Raw genomic sequence first — 23133 nt, 5'->3', positions numbered from 1 at the left:
TAAATTTTATATAATAAAAAAATTATTTATATTAATTTTATTTTTAAATATAATTATAGAGGGTCTCATAAAAAATTTCGTTTAAGGCCTTAAAATCTCAGGCCGGCCCTGCACATGGTCATCGTGTGACAGCACTACTTTACATGCATGTTATGTACTTTGTTATTTGATTATTAGGGAAGGAGTATTAACATTCTTCCACATATACCCGAAGCCCTCACATGACAGTAGGACATGATCTAGGTATCCATAACAATCTAGCCATCTGATCCCGAACCAACGGCTCAGATCTCTTTTGATGCAATTTGTGGACCCATCATTAATTTATTTAAAAATACTACTTAAACTCTAATTAAACACCTGAATTAACTGTTAAAATAACATTTCCTAAGTTTATTACATTTATACAGGACCAACGAAACTTTAACTGAATGGGCGTCTCTCAAATCAATGTACAAGGCTTTATTGCTTTGTGGGAGTGGAGAGAGAGTCGTTCCAACCGAACTCTTAAATAAATAACTAAAATCTGTAATCTGAGAGATGGTGAGCATGAAGTTTGGTCTTACTGGGCTGCATTTGTTTTCTGGTTTTTGATCATGCTGAGCAACCCATGGTGAGCCAGCTCTAGTGCAAGAAAGCATGAGAATGGCCCACACGCTCAACTGAAAGAGCAGCATCTGGGACATTCTTGGAGATCTGTGAGTGCAAAGCATGAATTAGAGCCAAGGTGCAGATGTCATCAATTAAAGGAAGGCTTCACTAGTTTAATTAACATCTGTTAGCAGACTGAAATTTTCAAGAATCTCATTCAGATCAGCACAAATAGTTGTCATGAAGGTACACTATCATAAGTTTGCATATATGCCATGTTAACCCGAATATGGTAATTTTCTAGAATTATTGACATCAATGGCCTGCAATCATCTAATTCTGCAAGAGGGTTTTCAGTAGAGTACTGATCAGGATGATCAAGAGCAATGTATAATCTGCAAGCCTCTTGTGGAAGATCTATTTGGCTCAGAAAGCCCATCACAGTTCTAATTCTCTGATGGCCCTATCGATCTTCAGTTTAATCAAGGATGGTATGGTTGTAGTAAGAGCAAAGCTCTAGCCACACAAATCCTGCTTTATTGTCCTAATCTGTTGGCATCATCTAGATTCCCACAAGTAGCAAGACTTAATACTGTATACTGATTTAACCAAACAACCAAGATATAGACCAGTCAGATGATAAGTATCGCCACTGAATCGCGTCTGTTCTAAAGGAAAGCCATCCAACTTCTCAAAGAATCTTCTTTGGATAATACAATGGCATCTCATATTAAGTTTGAGCCATAAATATGAAGTGAAATAACATATATTCTATTTTCTAGATCAGTTTTGCCTTGGTCACAGTGGAGCACCCAAAATTAAAGTAACATATACTCTTTGTTCATATTAGGAAAATAAAAGTTCACATTAGACATATTGCTGAAACTCAAGCCTAATCAACCTAGGAAAATCACACCAAATTTAAACCCTACCTAGAACTTGACGTTAACATCCAAGTTTATAAACAAAAGCTAGCTAAATCTATTCACTCTGTTTTACTCCTGAGAATAAAAATCAAAGAATGAGTATATAGCTTAATTGCAATGCACAATTATCCACATGTCTTCGCCAGTCATTGGCCATAGAAAGTCTCATCAACAGGTACCAAGTGATCAGAAAAGTTACCATCAAGATCAACACGAGTCATCCAAAGAAAGGAATTGAAGGAATGGAGAGGAAGAAAGAGCAAAAGGAAACAAGAAATAAGTACCAAAACAGCATAGAGAATGACAGCCAGGAAAGGAGAGAATACCAAAAAGGAGTGGCAATGGAGAAAATTTCTCAGTTCACTGAGGATAGAGTAAGAGCATCTAGGTTGTACTCTAGTGTCTATTAACCAAGGTTGTTAAAATGGAGATTTTAAGTAGAATTATAAAAGGGTCTGTAAAATCGGATCGTAAAATCGTAAACTTTAATGGATAATTAAAAATACCCTTGTAAATATATATATAATGATATAATCCTTATTATAAATGAAATGTATATATCTATTTCAAAATTATTTCATCTATAAATTTCAAAAATACTAAATAATATGAAATTTCTAAATATTAACTCTATCATTTATCATCAATTTATCATTCATCCATCCATAATCAAAATTTCAAAGAACAAATATTACTATCATAATCAACAAACATTGTTAAATATATAATGTTTCACTCACTGTGACCATCGGGCATGAATTAACTTTTGAATAGCAAGATATATATATATGTGTGTGTGTGTGTGTATATATATGCATAATCATAGCAGACAACTCAGGCCACCAATAATTTTAACAAATCCAGATTGGAAAGCACAAAGGCCAAAATCAGCATAATCACATGCCCTTTTGATTGTCCATTTCATCAAATATTTCTGTTAAGAGGCAACATTTTTGATAAATACCCAAACTCCCTGTTCACAGTTCACCACCATTACCTTCAAAAACAGCCAACCAAACCCATATTTTTGATAAATAATGGATCCCAAGATGGAAACAAAATAAGTTACAAGCATAGGAATTATTGTATTGTACCTACAGCAAAACAATCGGATGCAGAGGAATCAAGCACACAGCAATACGCAGGCACCGGACGCAGCAGCAAGCACCGGCGGCGACACCAATCAACCTTGTCGCAGCAAGGGGGAAGCCAATTTAAGCACGTCGCAGCAACGGGGTGAAGGGGGAATGCGATTGCTAGCCTATAGGGTTTCAAAAGGAGGACCAAAATGGGGGAAATTGGGAAAGCACGCTGATTAAGCACCTAGAAACTTAAGGGAAACTTGATTCGGTTTACCAATTTTACTGGCCTGACTCACGAGTCAGGTCCGATTCCACCAAAAATCGATTCTAGATGCGAGTTGACTCGTTTTATGCTTGATGACTCATAAACTCGTAAAATCATACAAGTCAACTCGCGATTTTAATAACCATGCCATCAACCATGACTAGAGACCCCTACTTTTAAAGGAGAAATCAAGCCAATTCCCAAGGGACATGGACAGCATCATAGCCTGGCATCTTAGTTGTGCAGGTGACAGCATTCAGTTTTGTGATGATAAAGGTAGTAGCATTGGATTGGCATTTCAAATGAAAAAGTAGGATTAAGCTACGTAGCTGCCAACCAATGATAAAATTGTTGGATCTTTTAACATAGATGTTAAACGTAAGTATATTGATCGGTGAGCTAAAATCTACACTGCATAATATTTTGTTGCAATAGCTAATTATCTTATGAAGAATGAAGCCTACATGGTGACAGGAGGAAAACACTGCAGCATGAAATGAATTGATTGCATGATATCATTTCACCAATCTATCTTGTGAAGAATCAAACCTACCCGGTGATGATGAGAGAACAACACTGTAGCATAGAATGAAATGATTGATCCATTGCAAATAATGAACACTCAACAAGCAGAAGCTAAAATTTAGCAGCTTTCAAGAGCACCATAGCTGCACCTATCTTTGCTTCATCAGGCCAAGGGCAACTCTTTCAGGTGACCAATTGGCAGCTATCACCCTGGCAAGCTCATAGATGCCCTCCAGTGATATCTCCAGTCTCCACTACATCTGATAATGTTCAAAGCACCATCCAAAGAGTGGGAAAAGCAGGTATCATGCCTCTCTTTCACTACATCCCAACCAAGAGAAGGAACAATTGCTTATGCTTCTTGTTGTAAATGTTGTATGCTATTGCAAATTCTTTATCATAACCATCACAAATCTTAATAGATGTTGAAAATTCTATAAATGGTGTCCTCAATGCACAGCGCTCCCCATTTTGCGAGGGTCAGGAGAGTCATTTTTGTATGTAGAACCCTTGTTTTGCAAGGAGATTTTTTAGAACTCGAACCCATGGCTACCAAGCCAAATACATGCTGAATGCTCCTTGCCAGCACAAAATCAAGTGAGGAGAATCTTTCATTATGGTTATGCATTGACATTTGTCCCCAATTTTTCAACATATATTCTTACACTTCATCAGGTCTACATTCATGAAGTACTTGCATCCTGACTAGCCAAGAACTTGGGTTCTTTGAAGCCTCGGAGCAGCTCATTTTTGTGATTAGATGCTGAGAGAAGTTTCATTTGAAATTCCATCCAGTCCAAGCCGTGGCCAAATATGGAAACATTAGGTGTTTATGAATTTGATGCCTTAGCAGGAATAAATATGCAAAAGCAATATGCCATTCATATATCCAATTTTTTCTTTCTCAACCTCCTTTTTTAGCTGTCAATGAGATATCAATAATCTCTGCACCAAAAAAGAACCTCCAGTAAACAAAGTAAGCACAGTGAAGATGTGCTGTATGATCATGCACTCAGACCGGCCCAATTCTTGAAAGCAACAAGTGCTTCCATTTTCCTTGAGTTTCTCTTTCTCAACTTTGATACTCTGAGTTTCTTATGGTTCTCCATGAAAGCTTGCTTGTACCTCCACTTGTCAACGAAGATCTTCATCTCCTGAGATTTCTCCACAACTTGCATTACAGCATCAAAGAAGCCTCCCTTAACTAGAGCATAAAGGAAAGCATCTACCAAATTGTGGTCTAATTTGAACTGTTTCTCTCCATCAATGGAAACCCTTCTCTTAACCTCATTCCACAGCATCAAAACACTGAAGTATTTCCCTGCAGTTGCATACCCATTGATGAGGGACAGGTATGTCTGCTCATTAGGTTCAAACTGGAGAAATATCATTCTTCTAAAAGTCCTCCTAGCATCTTCCAACCGTCCAGCTTTACAGAAGGCGTGAATGATTGAATTCCAGTCATGCGTACCCACTTTGACCCGAGGATCCTCAACAACCTCATCTAAGAATGCTGCCATTAACTCAGGCCGGTGATTCTCTGTCAAACATGTCATTATGGTCAAGTAACTTCCCTTCAAGTTAGGTATTCTTGCTTCCCTCATGTCCCTGAACAAAGAGAAAGCTGATTGAAAATCTTGGCTAGACATGGATGCTTCTATCAGCGCATCATATGTACCAACATCCAACTGCAGTCCTGAATCACTAATCTCCATAACCAATTGAGTTGCTTCAGCCGTCCTTTGCTCCTTGCAGTAAGCTTTCAAGATTGGCAAATAAACACCAAGCCCAATCGAACATCCCCTGGCATTGATTTCATCGAGGATGTTGTGCGCCTTATCTAGGAAGCCAAGTGTAACACAGGCACCAATGACGCCATAACCAACTGATTGCTCAACTACGATTGATGGAGGTTCCAGCTTTTGAGCATCAATAATTAACTTGGCTAAATCCTTGATACTTCCTTTCTGAAGAAAACCTTTCACCACTCCAAGAAAAGTCTCTTCATTGAAATTTGAATCCTCTCCATCTCCTCTCAGATTACCCAAAATAGTCATGGAAGCAGACTCTAAACTACCATACTTGACATACCCACTAATCAAATTACTAAGAAATATTCTCTTGTTGAGGAAACCGAATCCACTCATCAAACTTTCCAACTCAACTATCTTTTCTTTAAGCCCCTTCAACGCATACAAATATGCAAGAAACCCAAAACTCAGTTCATCCGGCCTCACATCCAAAGCAGACATCATCTTCATAACACTCTCGGCATCAGTAACAGATTCAAGCTCACAACAAGCAGCCTCCAAGGCCGCATTACACGCAGCCAAACTGGGTTTCATATGATGCAGGTTCTCATCCAAAGCAATCCTACAATTCTCGCCAAAAACACGGAGAAAAGCCAAAAAGCTGCCATTTTTCCTAGTAATTTCAACGAGAACATCGCCCCAGAGACCGAAAGGAACAAAAACCCTATTCTTGAACATGCATTTAAGCAACGCAAAGGCAGGGGCGGCAGCACTGGCAACTCTCATGGAATCGAAAAGGGCTTCTAGGGTTTTACAGTCGAGCAAATTGGGATTCTTGTCCAACAAAAAGACGACAGAAACAAAAGCCCTTTTGAGATTATGGGCGTCAGCGAGAGAGGAGAGATGGGTGATGATAGAATTGGCGAGAGGCTTACTCGGGGAAGAAGAGGCGTTGGAGAGAAGAGCCTTGAAAGATTTCCAGGCCTCGTCGGTGTTGCCGGCGGAGAGGGATTTTTGGAGAGCGGTTTCCAAGGCGGCGTGCTGATTTAGCGTCAGGGTTTGGGGGGCTTCTTCTTCTTGCTTGGGCGGGTGTGGCTTCCGGTTCAAGGCGAAGAGTGAGGGTTGGAGGAAAGAGTAAAGGGATGGGGCTTGAGCTTCGGCTTCGGAAGATAAGCGTCGGCAACTGGAAGAAATCAAGAAGTACGAAGAAGCAGCTCGTCTCCACATTCTCCTTTGATCTTTCTCTCTCGCCACCAATCCATCCTTCGCCTTCTTCCTCTTTTACGCACTGCGAAAGCGGAGAGGCAACACGCCATATTCTAGCAACGAGAAGGAGACACCGCATCCGCTGGAATAGCTCAGTTGGCTAGAGCGTGTGGCTGTTAACCACAAGGTCGGAGGTTCAAGCCCTCCTTCTAGCGCTTAATGGTAATGCATTTTGTTTTCCACTTTGGGCTGCAGTTTTTGGTCCATCTAGACTAAACCTTCAACCCTTGCATGTTAATTAATTACGGTTTTCTTCTTCTTCTTTTTTTTTTTTAAATTTATGTGGTGTTTACTATCTAATTATTCTTAATGTGTTTGTTTGTAACAGATTAAGTAGTTATTCATCTTCTTTATAAATTTAATTATTATATTATTTTTTTTATTCACCTAAAAATACCTGAACCTAACCCGACTAATTTTCAGAGATAGGTGACCTTCCCCTTGATGTATCACCAAGTAAATTCGAATGCAGACATAGTTTATATACATTCAGTACAGTATATGTTAAATTGACATTCCAACATTACTGCTACTTTTTAATTGAGTATTAATTATATTTTGATTGATATTTCTTACTTTTTTTTATTTTTCTTTTTTTGTATTTAATATTATATAAGTCCTGATCTCATATTTTGATAATGAGTAGTTAAAAAATGAGCATTTAATTGAATAAGGTGTCTTCAAATATCTTAAAAAATTTCATGTGTTAAACATGATCGATTGAATTAGACATTTAAGTAATGTTAATCAAGAATTTAATGTATTTAACGAGACGAATGTGTATATTATATATTATTTAAGGTTATTAATTTATTAACAAAATATAAAATGGTAAGTGTAAATTTGAAGCAAATGAAAAATTTTATGTATTAATTAAAAATTTTGATACATAAATAAAAATGTGATGAAGTACTTAAAAAACAAGCTTAATTAAATCTCATTTGTGGATTCAGAGGCCGTTTGGCTTATCGTTTTTTAGTAGAGCTTTTAAATGGGGTAGTTGTTAGTATAAAAGTTGTGTAGTGTTTAAGTTGATAATGTGTTTGAAAAAATATGTTTTTAAGCTGTTAGTTAATATTTATGTGTTTGGTTTGAAAGAACTGATAATTTATTAAAACTTGACAAAAAGATTAAAATAGACATGATATTAAATGATGTAAATTTTTATTATTAAATGTTAATAAATTATATATAATTATTAAAAATATATTAATACAATATTACTATATATTATATATATTGTATATAATAATAGTATATATTATTTTGTGTTATATATATATATACACATATAACATAATATATATATGTCGCACCTGCGCGAGAAAAATAGCGACCGAAGAACAGCAAGAACAACAGTCGATGGCGAATCTAGGGAAGGGGCGACGACGGCAACCCAACTGAATGACAACGACGACAGATCTAGAGGAGGGGCGATGGCGGCAGCGACAGTAATGGCTAGAAGCAAAGGGAAGATGACGGGAGGAGAGCAAAAGAGGATAAGAAGATGAACTTGAGGGCAGAATAGTATTTTTGTCGGTCAACTGTATAGCGTTTTTTGTCAAAATTGAAACACTAACTTTTGTAAAACGCTATTACAATAGCTTTTAAATCACACAATTTTTCAGCTAATTATTATTGCCAAACACATTATAATAAAACGCTACATAGCGCTGCATAAGCAGCAGATTAAAAACGGTCAAACCGCTATGCCAAATAGCCTCTCAATTAGCCTTAGAATTCTCAATTTCAATAAAATTCACAATTAGAATTATAATTCAATTTCTTTTACTTTTGGATGATCGATGAGATGAGATCTCCCGAAATTATAAGATTTATGGAATATATTCTGAAGATTGATGAGTGAAGCCGAGAAGGAGAAGCAATGAGAGAGGCGATGGAATCATCGACGGCGACGGCATCATCGCCGTTGGAGGAGATGATAGTGGAAGAGTGGAGTGGATCTTCATCGACGAAGCTGTGTAGGACGGCCACGATCCTCATCAGCTCTACTTCTCCCGTCTCTGTTCGAAAATGCGGCAACCGATTCAGCCAGTTCTCCACGCGGTTTCTCCAAGCATTCGTACCCGAGGCAACAATCCCCTCCCCCACTCTCTCTCTCTCTCTCATGTCTTTGTTGACTATTTCATTTCAAAACTCATGGATGAGTTAATTCAGGATTTGTATAGGTTTTCAGCAAAAAATTGATTTTGAGTGTTGCTAAGTTAGAATGTAAAACTAGCATGGTAGAACTTTTCTTCATAAGTTCGTGTATATGATTATTCACAAGCAGCGGCCCATGTAGATATAGAGGATAATACCAAAAAGGAACAAAAAAATTATGATTACAGAATAAAAATCAAATAAATATACTGGTAGCTATGGATAGATAAACACGGAATAACTAATTTAGGGTTCGGGGCACTTTTGTTAAAGAAAGTGTAAGAATTGGTTGTCATGTGATAATAGCAAGCAGAATGAATAAACTAAGAGTTACTTGAGGTAACAAATAAGAGAAGATAATCAAGGGCCAAAAATTAACACCTCAAATACTAGCTGCAGTGAGAGAAGTGCCAAGAGCAGATGAATCGACTGAGGCAGAAATAGTAGCTTTTTTGAAGGGCATAGAAACAATAACAGAGCAGGAACAGTGACAGAATAGTGACCCACCAGAGTGATAAGAAGTGGGCAGTGCAACAGAGAGGTTTGAGTACCCTCAGACAAATCCTGAATATTGATCTTAAAATGATGGATTGATGACAATCATGCTAATTTGAAAATAATTGAATAGATGAGTCATGAGTGAAGCAGGGTGGCCTTGAGATAGCTGAACCGTGAGATTGCTAAGCTGGTAGTAATAGTAAAAAATAATTGGCCAAGCTTCTGAGACATCTTAGTAGAGTTTAAACCCCAATTGAAATTATAAGCCCTACCAAGCTTGGCATCTTTAAATTGGGAAGTGAGGTTTAGAACAATGGAGTAGGTGGAGTAGTAGAGGGCACAGTATTGGATTTGTCATTGGTATGGTATGGCATGGAATGATATAGACTCCGGATGGTACTAGGCACCCTTGTAGATATATCACTATAATTGCTTAATGATCATACTATAAAAATTCTATACAATTTTGATAGCATTTTCTACAAAATGACAATACAGAAATATATAAAAGCTTTACAATTGTTAAGAACATCTCAACAGCTTTTAACAAACAATTTAACATTACAGCATAACAATACTTCAATAATCATTAAAATAAAGTAAGGAAAAATATTATATTTTAATGATTCTTATGATTTAACTGAAACATTACTTATAGTTTGAATGTTATTTTTGAAACTACAATGAATAATATTTAAACATTACTTTTTGATTTTATAATTTTACAAAAATAAAAGAAAAGAAGGTAATAAAAATAGTTATTTTATGTCATTAAAAATTATTATAATTAAAATAGTCTTGTCACATAGACCTAGAAAGCTTTGCATGACATGACTACCTAACCTTTTCCCGGCTTGCTTAGACTAGAAAGGCTAGTTCAATTTTGGACATAGAGACTTAGGCTCCACATCAGTACTTTTCAAATTGAAAAGCTATCTCAAGAGGTGCCGGCAGTATGCAGTTACCATTGATTTTCAATCAATAATGACTGGTAGCACTGGTATAGACTAGTATGATAAGCGAAACGGACTTTGTGTTTCAGTGTACTAGTTTCGTTCCAGTACAATACATACTGGCTGATAGGAAATGAGAATGATAGTTATGGTAAAGGTCCACCCCCAGTGCACGAGCTTCTTTTTTGTTAAGGGTTGGGGGAGGTCGTATTAGCAAGCAGAGTAGTAAACTAGGATAAGCATTACTCTCTTGTAATCTTTTGATTTGACAAAAATTTTAACCATTGCTCTTGTAGCCTTGATGGGTTTCTCCTAGGTATGGAAAAAACTTAGTGCCATAACTTTCAACCAGTTGAAAAATTCTTTAAATCTATCCAAACAGTGTCAATCAGTCAAATAGCATCATTTGGAGGAGCTATGACAATAAAAAAAAAAAAATAGAACACATGTAGGAAAGAGTAAGAAAAAGAGCATTGAAAAGGTTGCCGAAAACTTGCAAAAGATGGTGATCTGTTGCCAGAAAAGTTGCCAATGAAAGTTGTTGTCTGAAAATTCACTAAAGATGGTGGTCGGTGGCTGGATAAGTTGTTGGAGACAGTGATCGATTACTGGAGACTGTTTTCAAATGGTTGGAGAAGTCCTTGTAGAGGATGACTGATGATTGAAAAAGTTGCTGAAGAAGAGGACTGGAGGTGCAGACAGGTGGGGCATGAGGAATGGAAGTAGAAAATTTTGTCGTCATATGGGGGCATGTGTGACAGTGGATCAGTGCGTAGATGGCATTAATTGCAAGCTGAGATGATGGAGAACAATATAGAAGGTGTCAGATGTTGAGTAACAATATTAAAAGTCAAAGAGATTGAAGAAGAATCCATGAAAAAAAAAGGGAGAGACAAGGAGCATTTGATTGCTTTGATACCATCTGTAATGAAGAAGGAATCCACAGAAAGGAGAACAAATGTGGAAGAACTTCTCTTTTTTCATGAATATGATATGTATTCATGTTAGAAGAGTAGCCTATATACAAGTATACAGACCAATACCGGAAAAGAGAAAAAAAATACAATTGGTTACAAAATAAAATCAAATAAAAATCTACAGCTAGCTAATGAGATATATCTGGAGTATATATCTCAACAAGCCACTTTCTTGTTCTAACAGAATAAAAATGTTTAAGTTTTCTCGAAGGACAAAAGGAGAAACAGAAAAAACGAAAGAAAGAAAGAAAGGAAGAAGAGAAAAAATTTGTACATTTTGAGCTATCTCATCCACAACTTCCAATTCTTTCGCAAAAAAACCTTTGGTCATGTTTAATTTGCTAATGAGTCACTCCCAATCAGTGCAGCTCATATTTTTGCCACCACCAAGTCCTAGACGAAAACAATGATAATTTTGAGAAAGTTTATCAATGATACATGTTTTGTATGCCCAAACTTCTGAAGAATTACAAAAATCAGCAAATACTCCTTTAAAGTCAACAGGCAAATTACCATTAGATGGACTTTTCTATCTTAAAGTTTATATAACACTGTTGTGTATAATATGTCTATTCTATTTCAATGACATTTCAGGGCTTTCCAAGCAGCGTGACTCCAGATTATGTTCCTTTTCAAATTTGGGATTCATTACAGGTTATGAGTCAATACATCAAGTCTGTAACTATTTATTCATAATTGAACTTGAACTTGCTTATAAAACAGCAGTTTTGTTTCTAATTCTTTGTAGGGCCTGTCCACTTATGTGCGGACCATGCTTTCTACCCAAGTAAGTCTTTTTTCTTTTGTTTTTTTTTTTTTTGGGGTGGGGGGGGGGGGGGGGGGGTGGGGGTGGTGTTAGACCCCTTACATACACTAAAGCACTGGTTCATTGACCGTTCAGTACTTAAAAACCATTTTTAGGCTCTTTTGAGTGCCATTGGGGTTGGTGAAAGATCAGCAACTGTCATTGGGGCCACATTTCAGGTACACTTAATCCTCCCAAAAACTTCATATATACTGAACTATGATGATCTTATCTTGTATATCCATATTGACAGACGTTTCTTCATGTTGAAATTGTTGCAGTGGTTTTTGAGGGATTTAACTGGAATGCTTGGAGGGATCTTGTTCACATTCTACCAGGTCTTCCATCAAATACTTATACATTGTCTTGAATTTCTCTATGGGACAACATAAATGCAGATATGTGCTTTTCCACTACTCATATTCCTGCAAGTTTTCCCATCTGTGGAGTGAGATTGATGGCGTAGAATTGAATCTACCCCTCCTCTTTTTTCCATCATCCTTTAGGCTTGTGTCATAATTAATGGAATGCGTCTTATGCCACTTGTAGTTGTTAGAATCTGGATTTAGATCCATGATCCTACAGTCTTATGATCCATTTTGACATAAGAAAATCCAGATCGTGTCAAAGATCTGTTGGAAGAAGGATCTTATGATCCGATGATATTGGATCATGGATCCTGATATTACCTTATCTAATTTTAACCTATGTATTAAGGATGCTACACCATTGGACATACACACAATATCTATATATATTGAAAATGCAATATGTCTTTCAAGACCAACAAAGTTGTGTTTTTTCAATGGGTTATTAATTACTTATACCGTCTACCTTCCTTTGCATGACACGCAATACGAGATTGAAATTCCTGTTTGAGTTTAAACATAGGGTTTCAGGTGATCAGTTTGGTTGGGTTTTTTTTTATAGCTTGATATGAGAGACATTTAATTTTCTATGTCTAGCAAGGACAATTTTGTTTAGTAGTGTTTAATAGTTTAATTAAGAAACCATGAGAGGATAATAACACCTTTGATTCTCTCTTTTCAGGGTTCAAACTTGGACAGCAATTCTAAAAAGTGGCGTTTAGTTGCAGATCTCATGAATGATCTTGGTATTATTCCCTCACTTGTCTTGAATTAATTCCTTGAGTTTTGTTGTGCCAGCATTCAATCTTCCCCTTCTAGTTTTGGGGCTTCATTGGCTGGAAAGAAAATAAATTTACTAGTTTTTTTCTCCCTTCCATTGATGGCATCTTAGGAAGCACCTACTACTTGATGAAGTCTACTACAACCATTTTCATTGATAATTTGATTTTAATTCTGTGCTAAACTAAAATTCATAGAATTAGTGACCTAAATTATTATTATGTGATGCTTTCTCATTTTTAAGTCAGAAAATCAGCAAATTAGGAAGATTGATGTTCCCTTTCATTTTCTTAACAGTCAAGTGACATTGACCTTAGCGCCATGTTAGAGAGTGACTGCTATAAAATTTACCTCTCGTTTAAGTTAATTCAGGCAATTATTTCCACCCTGTTGACTGGTTCTGGATTACTGTGTCTCCCTCTACTACTACTACAGGACTTGCTATTGATCCAAATGTATAATATTTTCACTGGGGGATAGGTGTGCAGGTGTGCCTTGGTTTACAGAGAATGAACTACATTGCACATTTCTTGTATTGAGGAAAGCAATTATACTAACATGCTTTTGAGGGACCTACATTACAAGTATTGGCAGAAATGTTATCCTGACAGTAAAACTGTTTTTTCTAAATCAGTTGCCATGTGGTTTTCTAGAAGCTTGTGATACTTATCATTATTTTGGCATTTGAACATTATGATAGGGTATTGTATTGGTTGCAGGAATGTTGATGGATCTTGTTTCTCCTTTATTCCCTTCAGCATTTGTGTTTATAGTTTGCCTGGGGAGTTTATCCAGATCATTCAGTAAGTTCTTTAATTCCTTGCATTTGGGCAATTGGAAAATCAGCTGATATCTCTCTAACTGAAGTTCTTGCATAAGATCTGAGTGGCAGATGCTATATTAGTTTGTATCAGCTTGTGTAGATATGTATATATCCATATATTTTCTTACGGACCGCCCACTCTCCCTCCCTCTCTCCTAACAACATTCACAGTTCACACTACTTGTACCATAACCAAAATCAATTCTAAGTTGGTTGGGTTAATTAACACGTGCTACCTTTTCTCATATAACATTCATCCATGTGAATGTGAATGTGGAAGATTCTCTTATTGAAAATTTTTCCATATGCTTAATTGATGCTAGGAACCATCCAGTTGTCTACCTCTCTGCTGCACAAGATATTGAATGCATAGGATGTTGCAAATTTTTAAGCAATGTCACCCCTAATTGAGTATGGAACTGCAAAATTAGCATGATCTCACCAGAAATTTTGTTTGAGGAATCATAAGGATGATTGTTCAGGATAGTTATCCACTACTGGCTACATGATTCCTCAGCCCATAGAATTGGATCCCTCTTTTATCTAGTAATTATTTCTCAGGATTTATTCTTCAGCATTTGTCACCAAGGAATGCAAGTGAATCTGAAAATCAATTTTGTATATGAACTTAACAATGAGATTTTCAAAATTTGAGACGTCATTCATTGTCAAGAATTGTGCTTCCAACTAAGATTTTTACAATCTTCATAGTCATTTTCACTTGGTGTTTTAATGCCCTTTCTCTTGCTGATAAATTCTCATCTATTCTACTTATGTTATGCTGCCTTTCAGCTGGTGTTGCTAGTGGAGCAACTAGAGCTGCTCTCACACAGCATTTTGCTCTTCAGAACAATGCAGCAGATATATCTGCCAAGGTACCTGAAGGGGCCTGAATTTTGATAGAGGCTACCTTAACTGCTGCTCAATGCCAAATATAACTCATATTGATTCAGTCCTGCTCCCTTATTCTGACAGGAAGGAAGCCAAGAGACAGTTGCCACAATGATTGGAATGGCTTTGGGAATGCTTCTTGCACATGTTACAGTGGGGCACCCCCTAGCCATATGGTTTTCCTTTTTATCTCTGACCATGTTTCATATGTATGGTTAGTTCCAGTTCTCAAATTTTCTAAATGGATATGCTAATGAATGTTGGGAGCCCGCCGTGGCATTAGCATTTCAATATGGGCATGTGGATTTAAATTGAACCAAGTCTTACCTGTGTATTGTAATAACTTTGGCCATTTTGGCTTTTTCCAGCAAATTACAGGGCTGTTCGGTGTCTTTCCTTAACCACATTAAACTGTGAAAGAAGCTCCATACTTCTGCTGCATTTTATGAAGGCTGGTCAAGGTGTGACACTCTAATCTGTTATTGTCATTCTTTTGGCTCAAATATGTTTCCTGTTTTATTTTTTTTTATTTTCATAGAAAAAATTTATTTAGCAAAGTTGTTGTAGCACTTCCCAGAAAGAGCACATAATGGCATTATCTGGGGTAGCAAAATCAATTGTTACCCGTACATTGTTGTTATAAGGTGAATCAGTAACTGCATTTTGTGGAAAGACTGTCAAATTTTTTACAGACAGCAGAGTGAATTAACTGCCTTTCAGCTGAAGAATGAGTCAAATTTTTCTATAAACAGAGACTGTGTTTACTTGAAATGAAACATCTTACCTCTAACAAACTAAATAATAATAATGAAAATCAAACTATGACATTGCATGAAGTGATGCATACAAAATGATAGATCTATATATTTTTTGTTTATATGTATGTTCATGTACTTATAGTTTTATGTTTTATATATGATATTGAAAGCATCTCTGTGGCTTTTCTGTCAGTTCTTTCTCCAGAGCAAGTCTCTGACATGGAGCACATTTTACCACTGTGGACCACTTCATGGAGCTCACAAAACACCAAACTTTTGCATACACGGGTACGCATAGGTGTCAGGGTTTCCTCACTTAACCATCAGGAAATGTGAGTTCTCAAATTCAATTGATGGCATCAGCCATAAGAGCTTCTTTTAGGTGTATAAGTAGTTTTTCCCCTGTTTATAAGTAAACTCTTGCTAGACATCATTTTACAATTGCATTTTTTTCTGGACAAATGTGTGAGAATTGCATTGGAGCTGTTGGAGATCTGCTTCTACATATCTTTAAGCATCTTTAATGCAAACATCTTGGCTGATAGCCTGACAGTCTTTAATTGATAGATTTTGAAGCAAAAATAGTTCTTAAATTGATATATATGTATATGTATATATATAGATAAAGTATGTGACATATTTGTAATCTGGCAAATAGGGTGAGGCTCTCACATTCTGCGGGATCTCGTCGCATGCAAGGTTTGCCCTCTATGCCATACTTTTCCACTCACGAATATTCATCTAAAAATTTGTGGCTTAATTCAGTTAATCCATTTTTGGTCCTTCTAGCAAACTACTTGCTGCTTGAGCAAAATGGAACCATTGGGATTGTTATGCACAAGGATGCAACAGCCGCAGATGCCTTGCAGGCCTTCTTTCATGCTCTAGTCATGGCAAGTCTTGTTGACAAGGAGACATCTGCAAATTTGGAGAGCAATTCATGGATGGATAAACACTACGACAATTTTCTTCTGAAGGTATTGACCTCTTGGTTTCTTCTGACTTCAGCCACTCTGAGTTGCTTATAGTTCTTACTTTATATATCTGGTTTGAGTGACCATCTAGAATTGTGGTGATCAAACATTAGTTTTCACCGGAGAATGTCAGATGCTTACAAATTTATTATCTACTTATTTTACAGCTCCAGTCATCAGGGTGGAAAATAGAACGCCTCTTGTCATCCTCGATCATTTGGAGGGCAAATTGGATGTCTGGGCCTTTGGATGAAAAGATCGACTAGGAAACCTAGAACTCAAGTATTACATGAAATTCAGCCAGTTCTGGTAAAAGCGAGGAAGTATGCCGACAGCCATTCTGTTTAAAGGGTAAAGACATCGCTTTTGAGGCTATGATTTTTGTTTGATGAATTACAGCATTAACACAGAGGAACAACAACTGCTGCTTGAGATTGCATTTTGTTCTGATAATGGGAGACTCTGCCCTTCCCCTGGTCTGGAGAGAAACTGGAGAAAATGGTTTGACTATCTCTATTTAATGTTCGATTGGCCATTGTTTAGGTTTGCCCTTCTTGTGCTTCAACTCATCACTTGTAGGCACTAGGCATATCATATCAAGGGGCTAGTTAATTTCTAATTTGCAGTTTACATGTCAATTATTCTGAAAAACACCCGTTGACACGTAACTGGTTGCTTGGTATTTTTTATAATAGTTCCAGCAAAATATACGAACACACCAGAGTAATGTATACTTGGTGCGTATCAAACACGAAGCAACCAACACAGGATTCAAATATGGTTGTGGGAAGAAGCTCAAAGTGACCTTTTGGATCAGGATTCAAATCTCTCTAGGAATGAGCTCATACACAAATCTCTATGTATTTACCTAATACTTACGGCTTATGAGTCATTGCAAGTGCTTGATAAGTTTATACAATACACACCTGATGGTGGTTCTGTGTATAAATACCTGATACTTGTGGTTTATGAGTTATTTTGCATGCTTGATAAGTTTATACATACAGTACACAACAGATGGTGGTTGTGGTGTTTTCTTTTAGCTAGACAGTGATTGCGGTTTTCATTGATCTGCAATAAGGGTTTACAAGTACTGTATGACATACGCAAACAATTGATTCATAGCATCATGATCTTCAATAAGGAACCAAATGGAAATAAGAATGCAAGTAAACTAAAAGAGATGCCAAAGAATTCTTGCCCTAAAGAGCCAGAAGCCGTTTTGATCTAAGAAAGGAGCATTGCCACTTGCCAGATCCCAGATTCACTTGCACCTGGAACCATTATCCCGGATTGATTCTTCCACATGCTTGTTTGGCTTCTTGCTTGAAATGACCGCTTGTGGCTTGTGACTATAACTTAACAAGAACTTAAAACTGCACCATAACTAACCAGCGGTCTGAAGAATATGGGCAATTCTTCTCACAGATTATGCAAACAAAATAACCTCGGGCGTTAGCAGCTTTTTACTCATTTTCGATGCCCTGATGATGCCATTAGAACAGCAACAGCCACAATGAACATGAACAACATGCCTGTGAGCAATATATATGTTCGTTTTGACGATTTCCTGTATTCTCCAAATAGAACTATGCCCCAGAAGGTGCTCACCAGTGGAAGTGCCTGATATTACCAGCCAAAATGCAAATGCGTAAGCAAATGTAATATGTTGCCCACTGAAAGTTCTGAGCATGCAGACATTTGATGCATATTTCTGAGAATGTTATAATAGGTAAATTTAACCCAAACTCCTTGTTGTTTAGGTTAATGTTGATGGAGGCCCTTATATAGTTTAAAATTAGCATTTCAGGTCCCTATGATCTGCTTCTTCTTCTTCAAACAACCTCTTCTATTGACTCTAACATGTACCTTGTAGTTCTATTTTAGTTTTAAAGAAACCCTTGTGACTTAAAATGTAGTATTTGAAGCTCATTAAAAATGACCTTGTGTTGATAAGTTTGTGAATGACGTTAAATTTCGAACTAAGGAAAGGGGTTGTTCCCAAAAAAAAACAAAAAAACAAAAACTCATATGCAAAATTTAAATCACGTGGTCTAATGAAAAATGACTCAAAACTACAAAGATTAGGTAGAATTTTCCCTCTCAATGATGTTTGATGTATGAAAACTCTAATACTGACCTGAACAGCATCAGCTGCCGCATAGCCTGCAGCTTGACCTCCCATAAATTGGAGACCGTTTCCAAAACCACAAAGAAGGCCAGCCAAAAAGGCCCAACCTCTGCCATTAAAGTCTGAGAGATAAGCCCTAAACGTTGAACTGGGTAGGTTTAATACAGGGTGGTAGAGGAAACTGATGTTTAATATGATGGCCACCACGAAACAGGAGACAGAGAAATAGAAAAAAGCAGTGTAGACGCTCAAGTGAGGAACGCCATGTTTCAAGGCGTGCCACTGATCGTTTGTCGCCAAGTTGAATGCTGGTGAGAACAGCGAGAAGCAAAACCCAGCAAAGAAAGTTATGGCCAATCCAATCACAATGCCTTTTCCAAGCACCTACAATCAGAGAAGTGAACTGTTTCTGTCAATAGAAACAAATGCATTCACAGAACCCAAAAGCGAAGGAAAAATCGAACTGTGGGTAGAACACATGATACACATACTTTTATAAAATGTACATTTATCTTCTCCTGATTGACTCATACACATAATGTTTCCATATGGATGAACAACATTTAACTCGGGTTATGGGTTTCTATCTACATTTAGTCCCAAGCACAGTTATAGGTGAAAGGTTGCATTAAGTAGCTGACAACTGATGTAAAACTTATCAAATCAAAAAACATGATTCTAGCAAATAATGACTGGTGAACTAACATTCATGTAGTTGATCTTATGTAGTAGGATAACGGTTTGATATGTTGTTGTGTATAGATGAACCATATTTAATAAAACTATCCGAACATAAACAAGTCTGCAAAAACAAGAGAAATCACACTAATAATGGGCTGTAGAATTTTGAGGCGGGATAAACTTTAGGAGATCTTGGACAGACAGAGAAACTGCCTGTCTCCTAGTTTAGGAGATTTTGTTCCATAGGCCAAAGAAGAATTTTGGACATTTCCGGGGTTGTGCCCCCTGCCTGTCTCCCAGTTCCACCAATGCACTGGTAAAATGATACCTCTTGAAGTAAAAGGATAATGGTTTTAATTTAGTTACAAAGAGAATGAAACAGTGAGACAACTTGGTCAACTTACACTTCCTCTATAATTAGTCAGTTTGTCAAACATTGCTCTAGAGAAATATGCTAAAAGGAAAAGTAGAAAACAATGCAAGAAAAGTATCAATCATGAAGTGCAAGAACCTTAATTGATCTTCTATTCTCAAGCTCTATAAGAAAGCCCGCAGTCCCAGCTTTTGCCTTTTCTGAAATAGTACCATTCTCCAGATCCTTTCTTCTGACTATAGATTTTCAAAATTGGAGGATAAAAAGAAAAAAATAAAAAAGGACAGACATTCTGTCAAATAGAATGGGAACACAAGATATAGACATTGAAATATGAAGAAAAGAAAAGGAAGATGCTATCCAGTCCATCATATGGAATGAGAATACACGAAAAAAAAGGATGAGATAAAACTCAATCTGTTAGAAGTGGAACAGAAGATATAGAAACCCAAATCCAAAGAGCTTCGTACCTATGTTTTCATTTGTTTCTTTTGGCATCGATATGTTTGTTGCCCTGTCAAGCATTGATTATTTGATGTAGCATCAGTATTTAATGATTGGTCGATATTGGTGAACAATGATTTGAAACATCGAGGGTGCCGAATATTTATGTCAGAATCTATACAAATCAGAAGAAGTGTTGCATTAACATTTTTGGATGAGGGTGGTACCAAGGCAAGTTCCTAAAGAAATGAAGGGGTATTTTTGGTGATTAAAAAAGTTGTTACATTTTATAATCCTGGAACTCCCTGCATGTGGTGTCTACTCAACAACAAAGTTAGTACTCTTTGCAATAAAATTTATCAATTTACTCGCATGAAAAGGAAAGCTTATATTTGATAATCTTCTTTGGATGATGTTATTATGATGAAATGACGTGAGTGCTCTTCTCTTCTCAAAATTAGCATGACTACTGCAATGATATGTGCTCATAGATAAATGTAGATTCTCTTTCCTGTTTCAGTGTTTAATTCAAACAGAAAAGCAAGAAAAGTTGGAAAGATTTAGATACAAATTAATTATCCTTCAATTAAAGGTGGGTGAAATCAATTCTATCAACATAAATGGATAACTAGAAATAAAACTTTGTTACTTAACAAAAAATATAATTATCTAAGATAAAAATGTTCCTTACCCAGTTTTGTTGTCGTTGGAGAAACTCCTAAGCTTAGCTTTATTATCAACGGAATTGGATGCATGAACAGCAGAGCCAAGACAAACCGCAATCAAGAAGCACCCAACACCAGGGAAAAGAATTTCGGCTTTATTAATTTTGTCATCCAAGAAGTAGTTCAAGGTTGTTCCTGTCATTATCAAAATAGACCATACGTGAAGTTCCAGAATCATGTGTTAACTACAAGATAATTTTGCAAAGAAACGGGGAATCAAACCTATAACCACAGTTACGCTTGAAGTGATGACCTCAGTCACAGATAAGCCAACAAAAGCCCAGGCATATTGTGTGGACAGGTTTCCTATGCTGAGGACCAGCCCACCAGCCATTGCAAACAGAACGCTGGGCAAATTGTCCTGCATCATAAATACTTGACAGTTCAAAATCAAGGTACAACTAACACGCAGGAAGCCAGATTACATGGAACCATGCACAAAACTACTGCATTCATGCCTTGCTATAGCTGCTGAAGCGCAGAAACAACTGAATAATGCTAGATTGAATGCATTTGAATGTTGATGGATTTAGGAAGTTAGACCACTTGATTACAGAGAGCCAGAAACGAAATGCTTTCTATTTGGCTACAGCAGCAAAATCATGAAAAAGTGAAGGCGGCTACTGACCTGCGAAAGTTGAGGGAGGAAATTTGGCTTTTGAGGAGTGCTGTTTCCAATTTCACCAAAGGTGAAGGCAATGATCACAGCAGCCAAGAGGTTGGTAATGGTGTAATCAAGGTAAGTGTGCTGAGGAAGACGGCCTCTCCTTTCCAGAAGAGTCATGATTGCAGGCCATGTCCCCAAGAACAATAGGGAAAGCACCATACATGCTATGGCGCCTCCCTTGCTCTCCACCAAGTACATCCTTCAACCAAAAACAAAAAAGAAGAAGAAGAAGAAGAAGTGGAAAAGAGTGAGTTACTAATGAAACCAACTCCTAACAGACACAGAGCCAAATTTCAGATTGAACACTTTTCCTAATTAGCTTTATGTTTCAACCAATTTTGGCAAAAATCCATTCATTTGAGCAGTCAAAAACCTAGAAAAAAAACTAAGGACTACTGCCAAACGATCAAAATCCGTTTGGTCTGACGAATTGCAGCCATCACAGGAACCGTTAAGCAAAGACGATAGACTCGATTGAGCCACAATCATCAAATCCCACAAACCACAGAAAACATCCCAAACCTGCCGAATCTTTGCCGTAAGAACGTAACTTCGCAGATCGAATTGAGCTCAATCCCACGGCCAAACAGAGAGAGAGAGAGAAGATAATGGGAGACTAGTGTTGAATGATACCGCGAAGCAAGTGCTTAACTGAAATCTGCATCTTGAATCTCGCTGACTACTGTGGATCATCCGGATACTCAAAACAATATTATTATTATTATAGACTTATAGTATTAAATATAATGAATTGGAGCCCGCGTTGAATTTTCTGCGAAAAGGTTATCCGGCCATCCATCGACATCAATTCGGAGAAAATGATCAAATCATGCAATATTCAAACGAAACCATTGCTTTGCTGCCACTTCCACCTCAACTCAATAGAATCTTTCATAAGATTCTTCGTATCTCTCTCTCTCTCTCTGTGTATTTATATATACATACTCTTTAATCATTAAGGTGTTTTTTATTTTCAATGTTAGAGATAACTAGAAAAACAAATTAGATTAGGTTAGTAGAATTTATCATAATTAAATTAGTTAGATTTATCTCTTATTTATTTTTTTAGATTTATCTCCTTTGCAAAAAGTCAATGACATGCGTCGTTTCTATAAATAAATATTACATATCACACTCTTCCTTGTCATATTAAAGAAACTACTCACATCTTGAATTCTTCTTGTATCTCGAATCGATAATCATCGAGCATCGTACTTAACCATTATAGAAAAATAATTTTACTAAAAATCTCGATTACTTGTTGGATTATAGATCCTCATAAAATAAACATAAAAAATATTTTCAAATTTATTCATTATCTTATTATTTACTCACTCGTGTATTGAGTATTAACTTGATTCTTTAACTCTATTTGATGAGAACTTTTTCAATCCCTAGTAAAGTCGCCTAACCACTTTTATTATATTTATAAAAAAACAAAATTTACTTTGTAAGACTCTTAATATTTGATGTTTGGAGCTCGAATTCCTAACAATATCATGTTAAATCTATATTTAATCTAACACTAAAATTGCATTAGTAAATGAAAACGTTCACATGTATTCATTAAACCACAATCAAAAGAAAGAGTTCCTTAGATTACACATTATAAATAATTGTTTTTAGTAAGTCCAAAAGAAACAAAAAAGTCAGCTTCAGCTTTTTTTCCTTTATCGTGTCACACTCAAAAGTCAGTTTCAAACCCTAAAAAAAATC

At 36.6% G+C, this 23133-nt stretch overlaps 3 protein-coding genes and 1 non-coding gene across 6 annotated transcripts; 2 read left to right on the top strand and 2 right to left on the bottom strand.

Annotated features, from left to right (window-relative positions):
• Positions 1 to 324: 324 nt before the first annotated feature.
• On the bottom strand, positions 325 to 6410 carry LOC127789115 (pentatricopeptide repeat-containing protein At1g69290). Of its 2 annotated transcripts, XR_008020504.1 has the most exons (2): positions 3418 to 6410; positions 325 to 696 (listed from the first exon to the last, which is right to left on the bottom strand). XR_008020504.1 is itself a non-coding variant. In XM_052317902.1 (1 exon), exon 1 carries the CDS (start codon positions 6365 to 6367, stop codon positions 4394 to 4396), a length of 1974 nt encoding a protein of 657 aa, XP_052173862.1. In that variant the 5' UTR covers positions 6368 to 6410; the 3' UTR covers positions 3357 to 4393. The 2 variants fall into 2 exon arrangements, 1 of the variants encoding a protein (XP_052173862.1); XM_052317902.1 differs by lacking the exon at positions 325 to 696 and having other exon boundaries at positions 3357 to 6410.
• Positions 6411 to 6487: 77 nt separating this feature from the next.
• On the top strand, positions 6488 to 6561 carry TRNAN-GUU (transfer RNA asparagine (anticodon GUU)). The gene has a single exon. It is a non-coding gene; the product is annotated as a tRNA-Asn (tRNA).
• Positions 6562 to 8089: 1528 nt separating this feature from the next.
• Positions 8090 to 17412, top strand: LOC127788718 (protein root UVB sensitive 3). Of its 2 annotated transcripts, XM_052317312.1 has the most exons (14): positions 8092 to 8498; positions 11592 to 11651; positions 11746 to 11784; positions 11919 to 11981; positions 12084 to 12140; positions 12853 to 12916; positions 13670 to 13753; positions 14566 to 14648; positions 14749 to 14878; positions 15033 to 15125; positions 15616 to 15754; positions 16081 to 16121; positions 16212 to 16399; positions 16564 to 17412. In XM_052317312.1, exons 1-14 carry the CDS (start codon positions 8292 to 8294, stop codon positions 16660 to 16662), a joined length of 1347 nt encoding a protein of 448 aa, XP_052173272.1. In that variant the 5' UTR covers positions 8092 to 8291; the 3' UTR covers positions 16663 to 17412. The 2 variants fall into 2 exon arrangements, with proteins under 2 accessions (XP_052173273.1, XP_052173272.1); XM_052317313.1 differs by lacking the exon at positions 16564 to 17412 and having other exon boundaries at positions 8090 to 8498; positions 15616 to 15710; positions 16212 to 16379.
• A 28-nt stretch (positions 17413 to 17440) lies between these two features.
• Positions 17441 to 22261, bottom strand: LOC127788719 (ureide permease 1-like). The gene is made up of 8 exons (XM_052317314.1): positions 21940 to 22261; positions 21379 to 21616; positions 20973 to 21111; positions 20717 to 20885; positions 20052 to 20095; positions 19720 to 19817; positions 18537 to 18911; positions 17441 to 18019 (listed from the first exon to the last, which is right to left on the bottom strand). Exons 2-8 carry the CDS (start codon positions 21613 to 21615, stop codon positions 17867 to 17869), a joined length of 1215 nt encoding a protein of 404 aa, XP_052173274.1. The 5' UTR covers position 21616; positions 21940 to 22261; the 3' UTR covers positions 17441 to 17866.
• Positions 22262 to 23133: the final 872 nt, after the last annotated feature.

Source organism: Diospyros lotus, chromosome 13 (genome assembly GCF_014633365.1).
Source record: "Diospyros lotus cultivar Yz01 chromosome 13, ASM1463336v1, whole genome shotgun sequence".
Lineage (NCBI taxonomy): Eukaryota > Viridiplantae > Streptophyta > Magnoliopsida > Ericales > Ebenaceae > Diospyros > Diospyros lotus.
Note: the sequence above shows the minus strand (reverse complement) of the source record. Positions and strands in the feature narration are given on the sequence as shown.

Bases quoted from the DNA above. Each gene is read 5' to 3' on its own strand.
- LOC127788719 (XM_052317314.1), bottom strand. From the start codon at position 21,615: ATGTACTTGGTGGAGAGCAAGGGAGGCGCCATAGCATGTATGGTGCTT. The intron at 19,818-20,051 runs GTACGAAGCTCT...GAAAATCTATAG, and splicing joins AGAAACAAATGAAAACATAG to TCAGAAGAAAGGATCTGGAG. The intron at 18,020-18,536 runs GTCAGTATTAGA...TGGTAATATCAG, and splicing joins CGGCAGCTGATGCTGTTCAG to GCACTTCCACTGGTGAGCAC.
- LOC127788718 (XM_052317312.1), top strand. From the start codon at position 8,292: ATGAGAGAGGCGATGGAATCATCGACGGCGACGGCATCATCGCCGTTG. The intron at 11,652-11,745 runs GTTATGAGTCAA...AATTCTTTGTAG, and splicing joins AAATTTGGGATTCATTACAG to GGCCTGTCCACTTATGTGCG. The intron at 11,785-11,918 runs GTAAGTCTTTTT...AACCATTTTTAG, and splicing joins GGACCATGCTTTCTACCCAA to GCTCTTTTGAGTGCCATTGG.
- LOC127789115 (XM_052317902.1), bottom strand. From the start codon at position 6,367: ATGTGGAGACGAGCTGCTTCTTCGTACTTCTTGATTTCTTCCAGTTGC.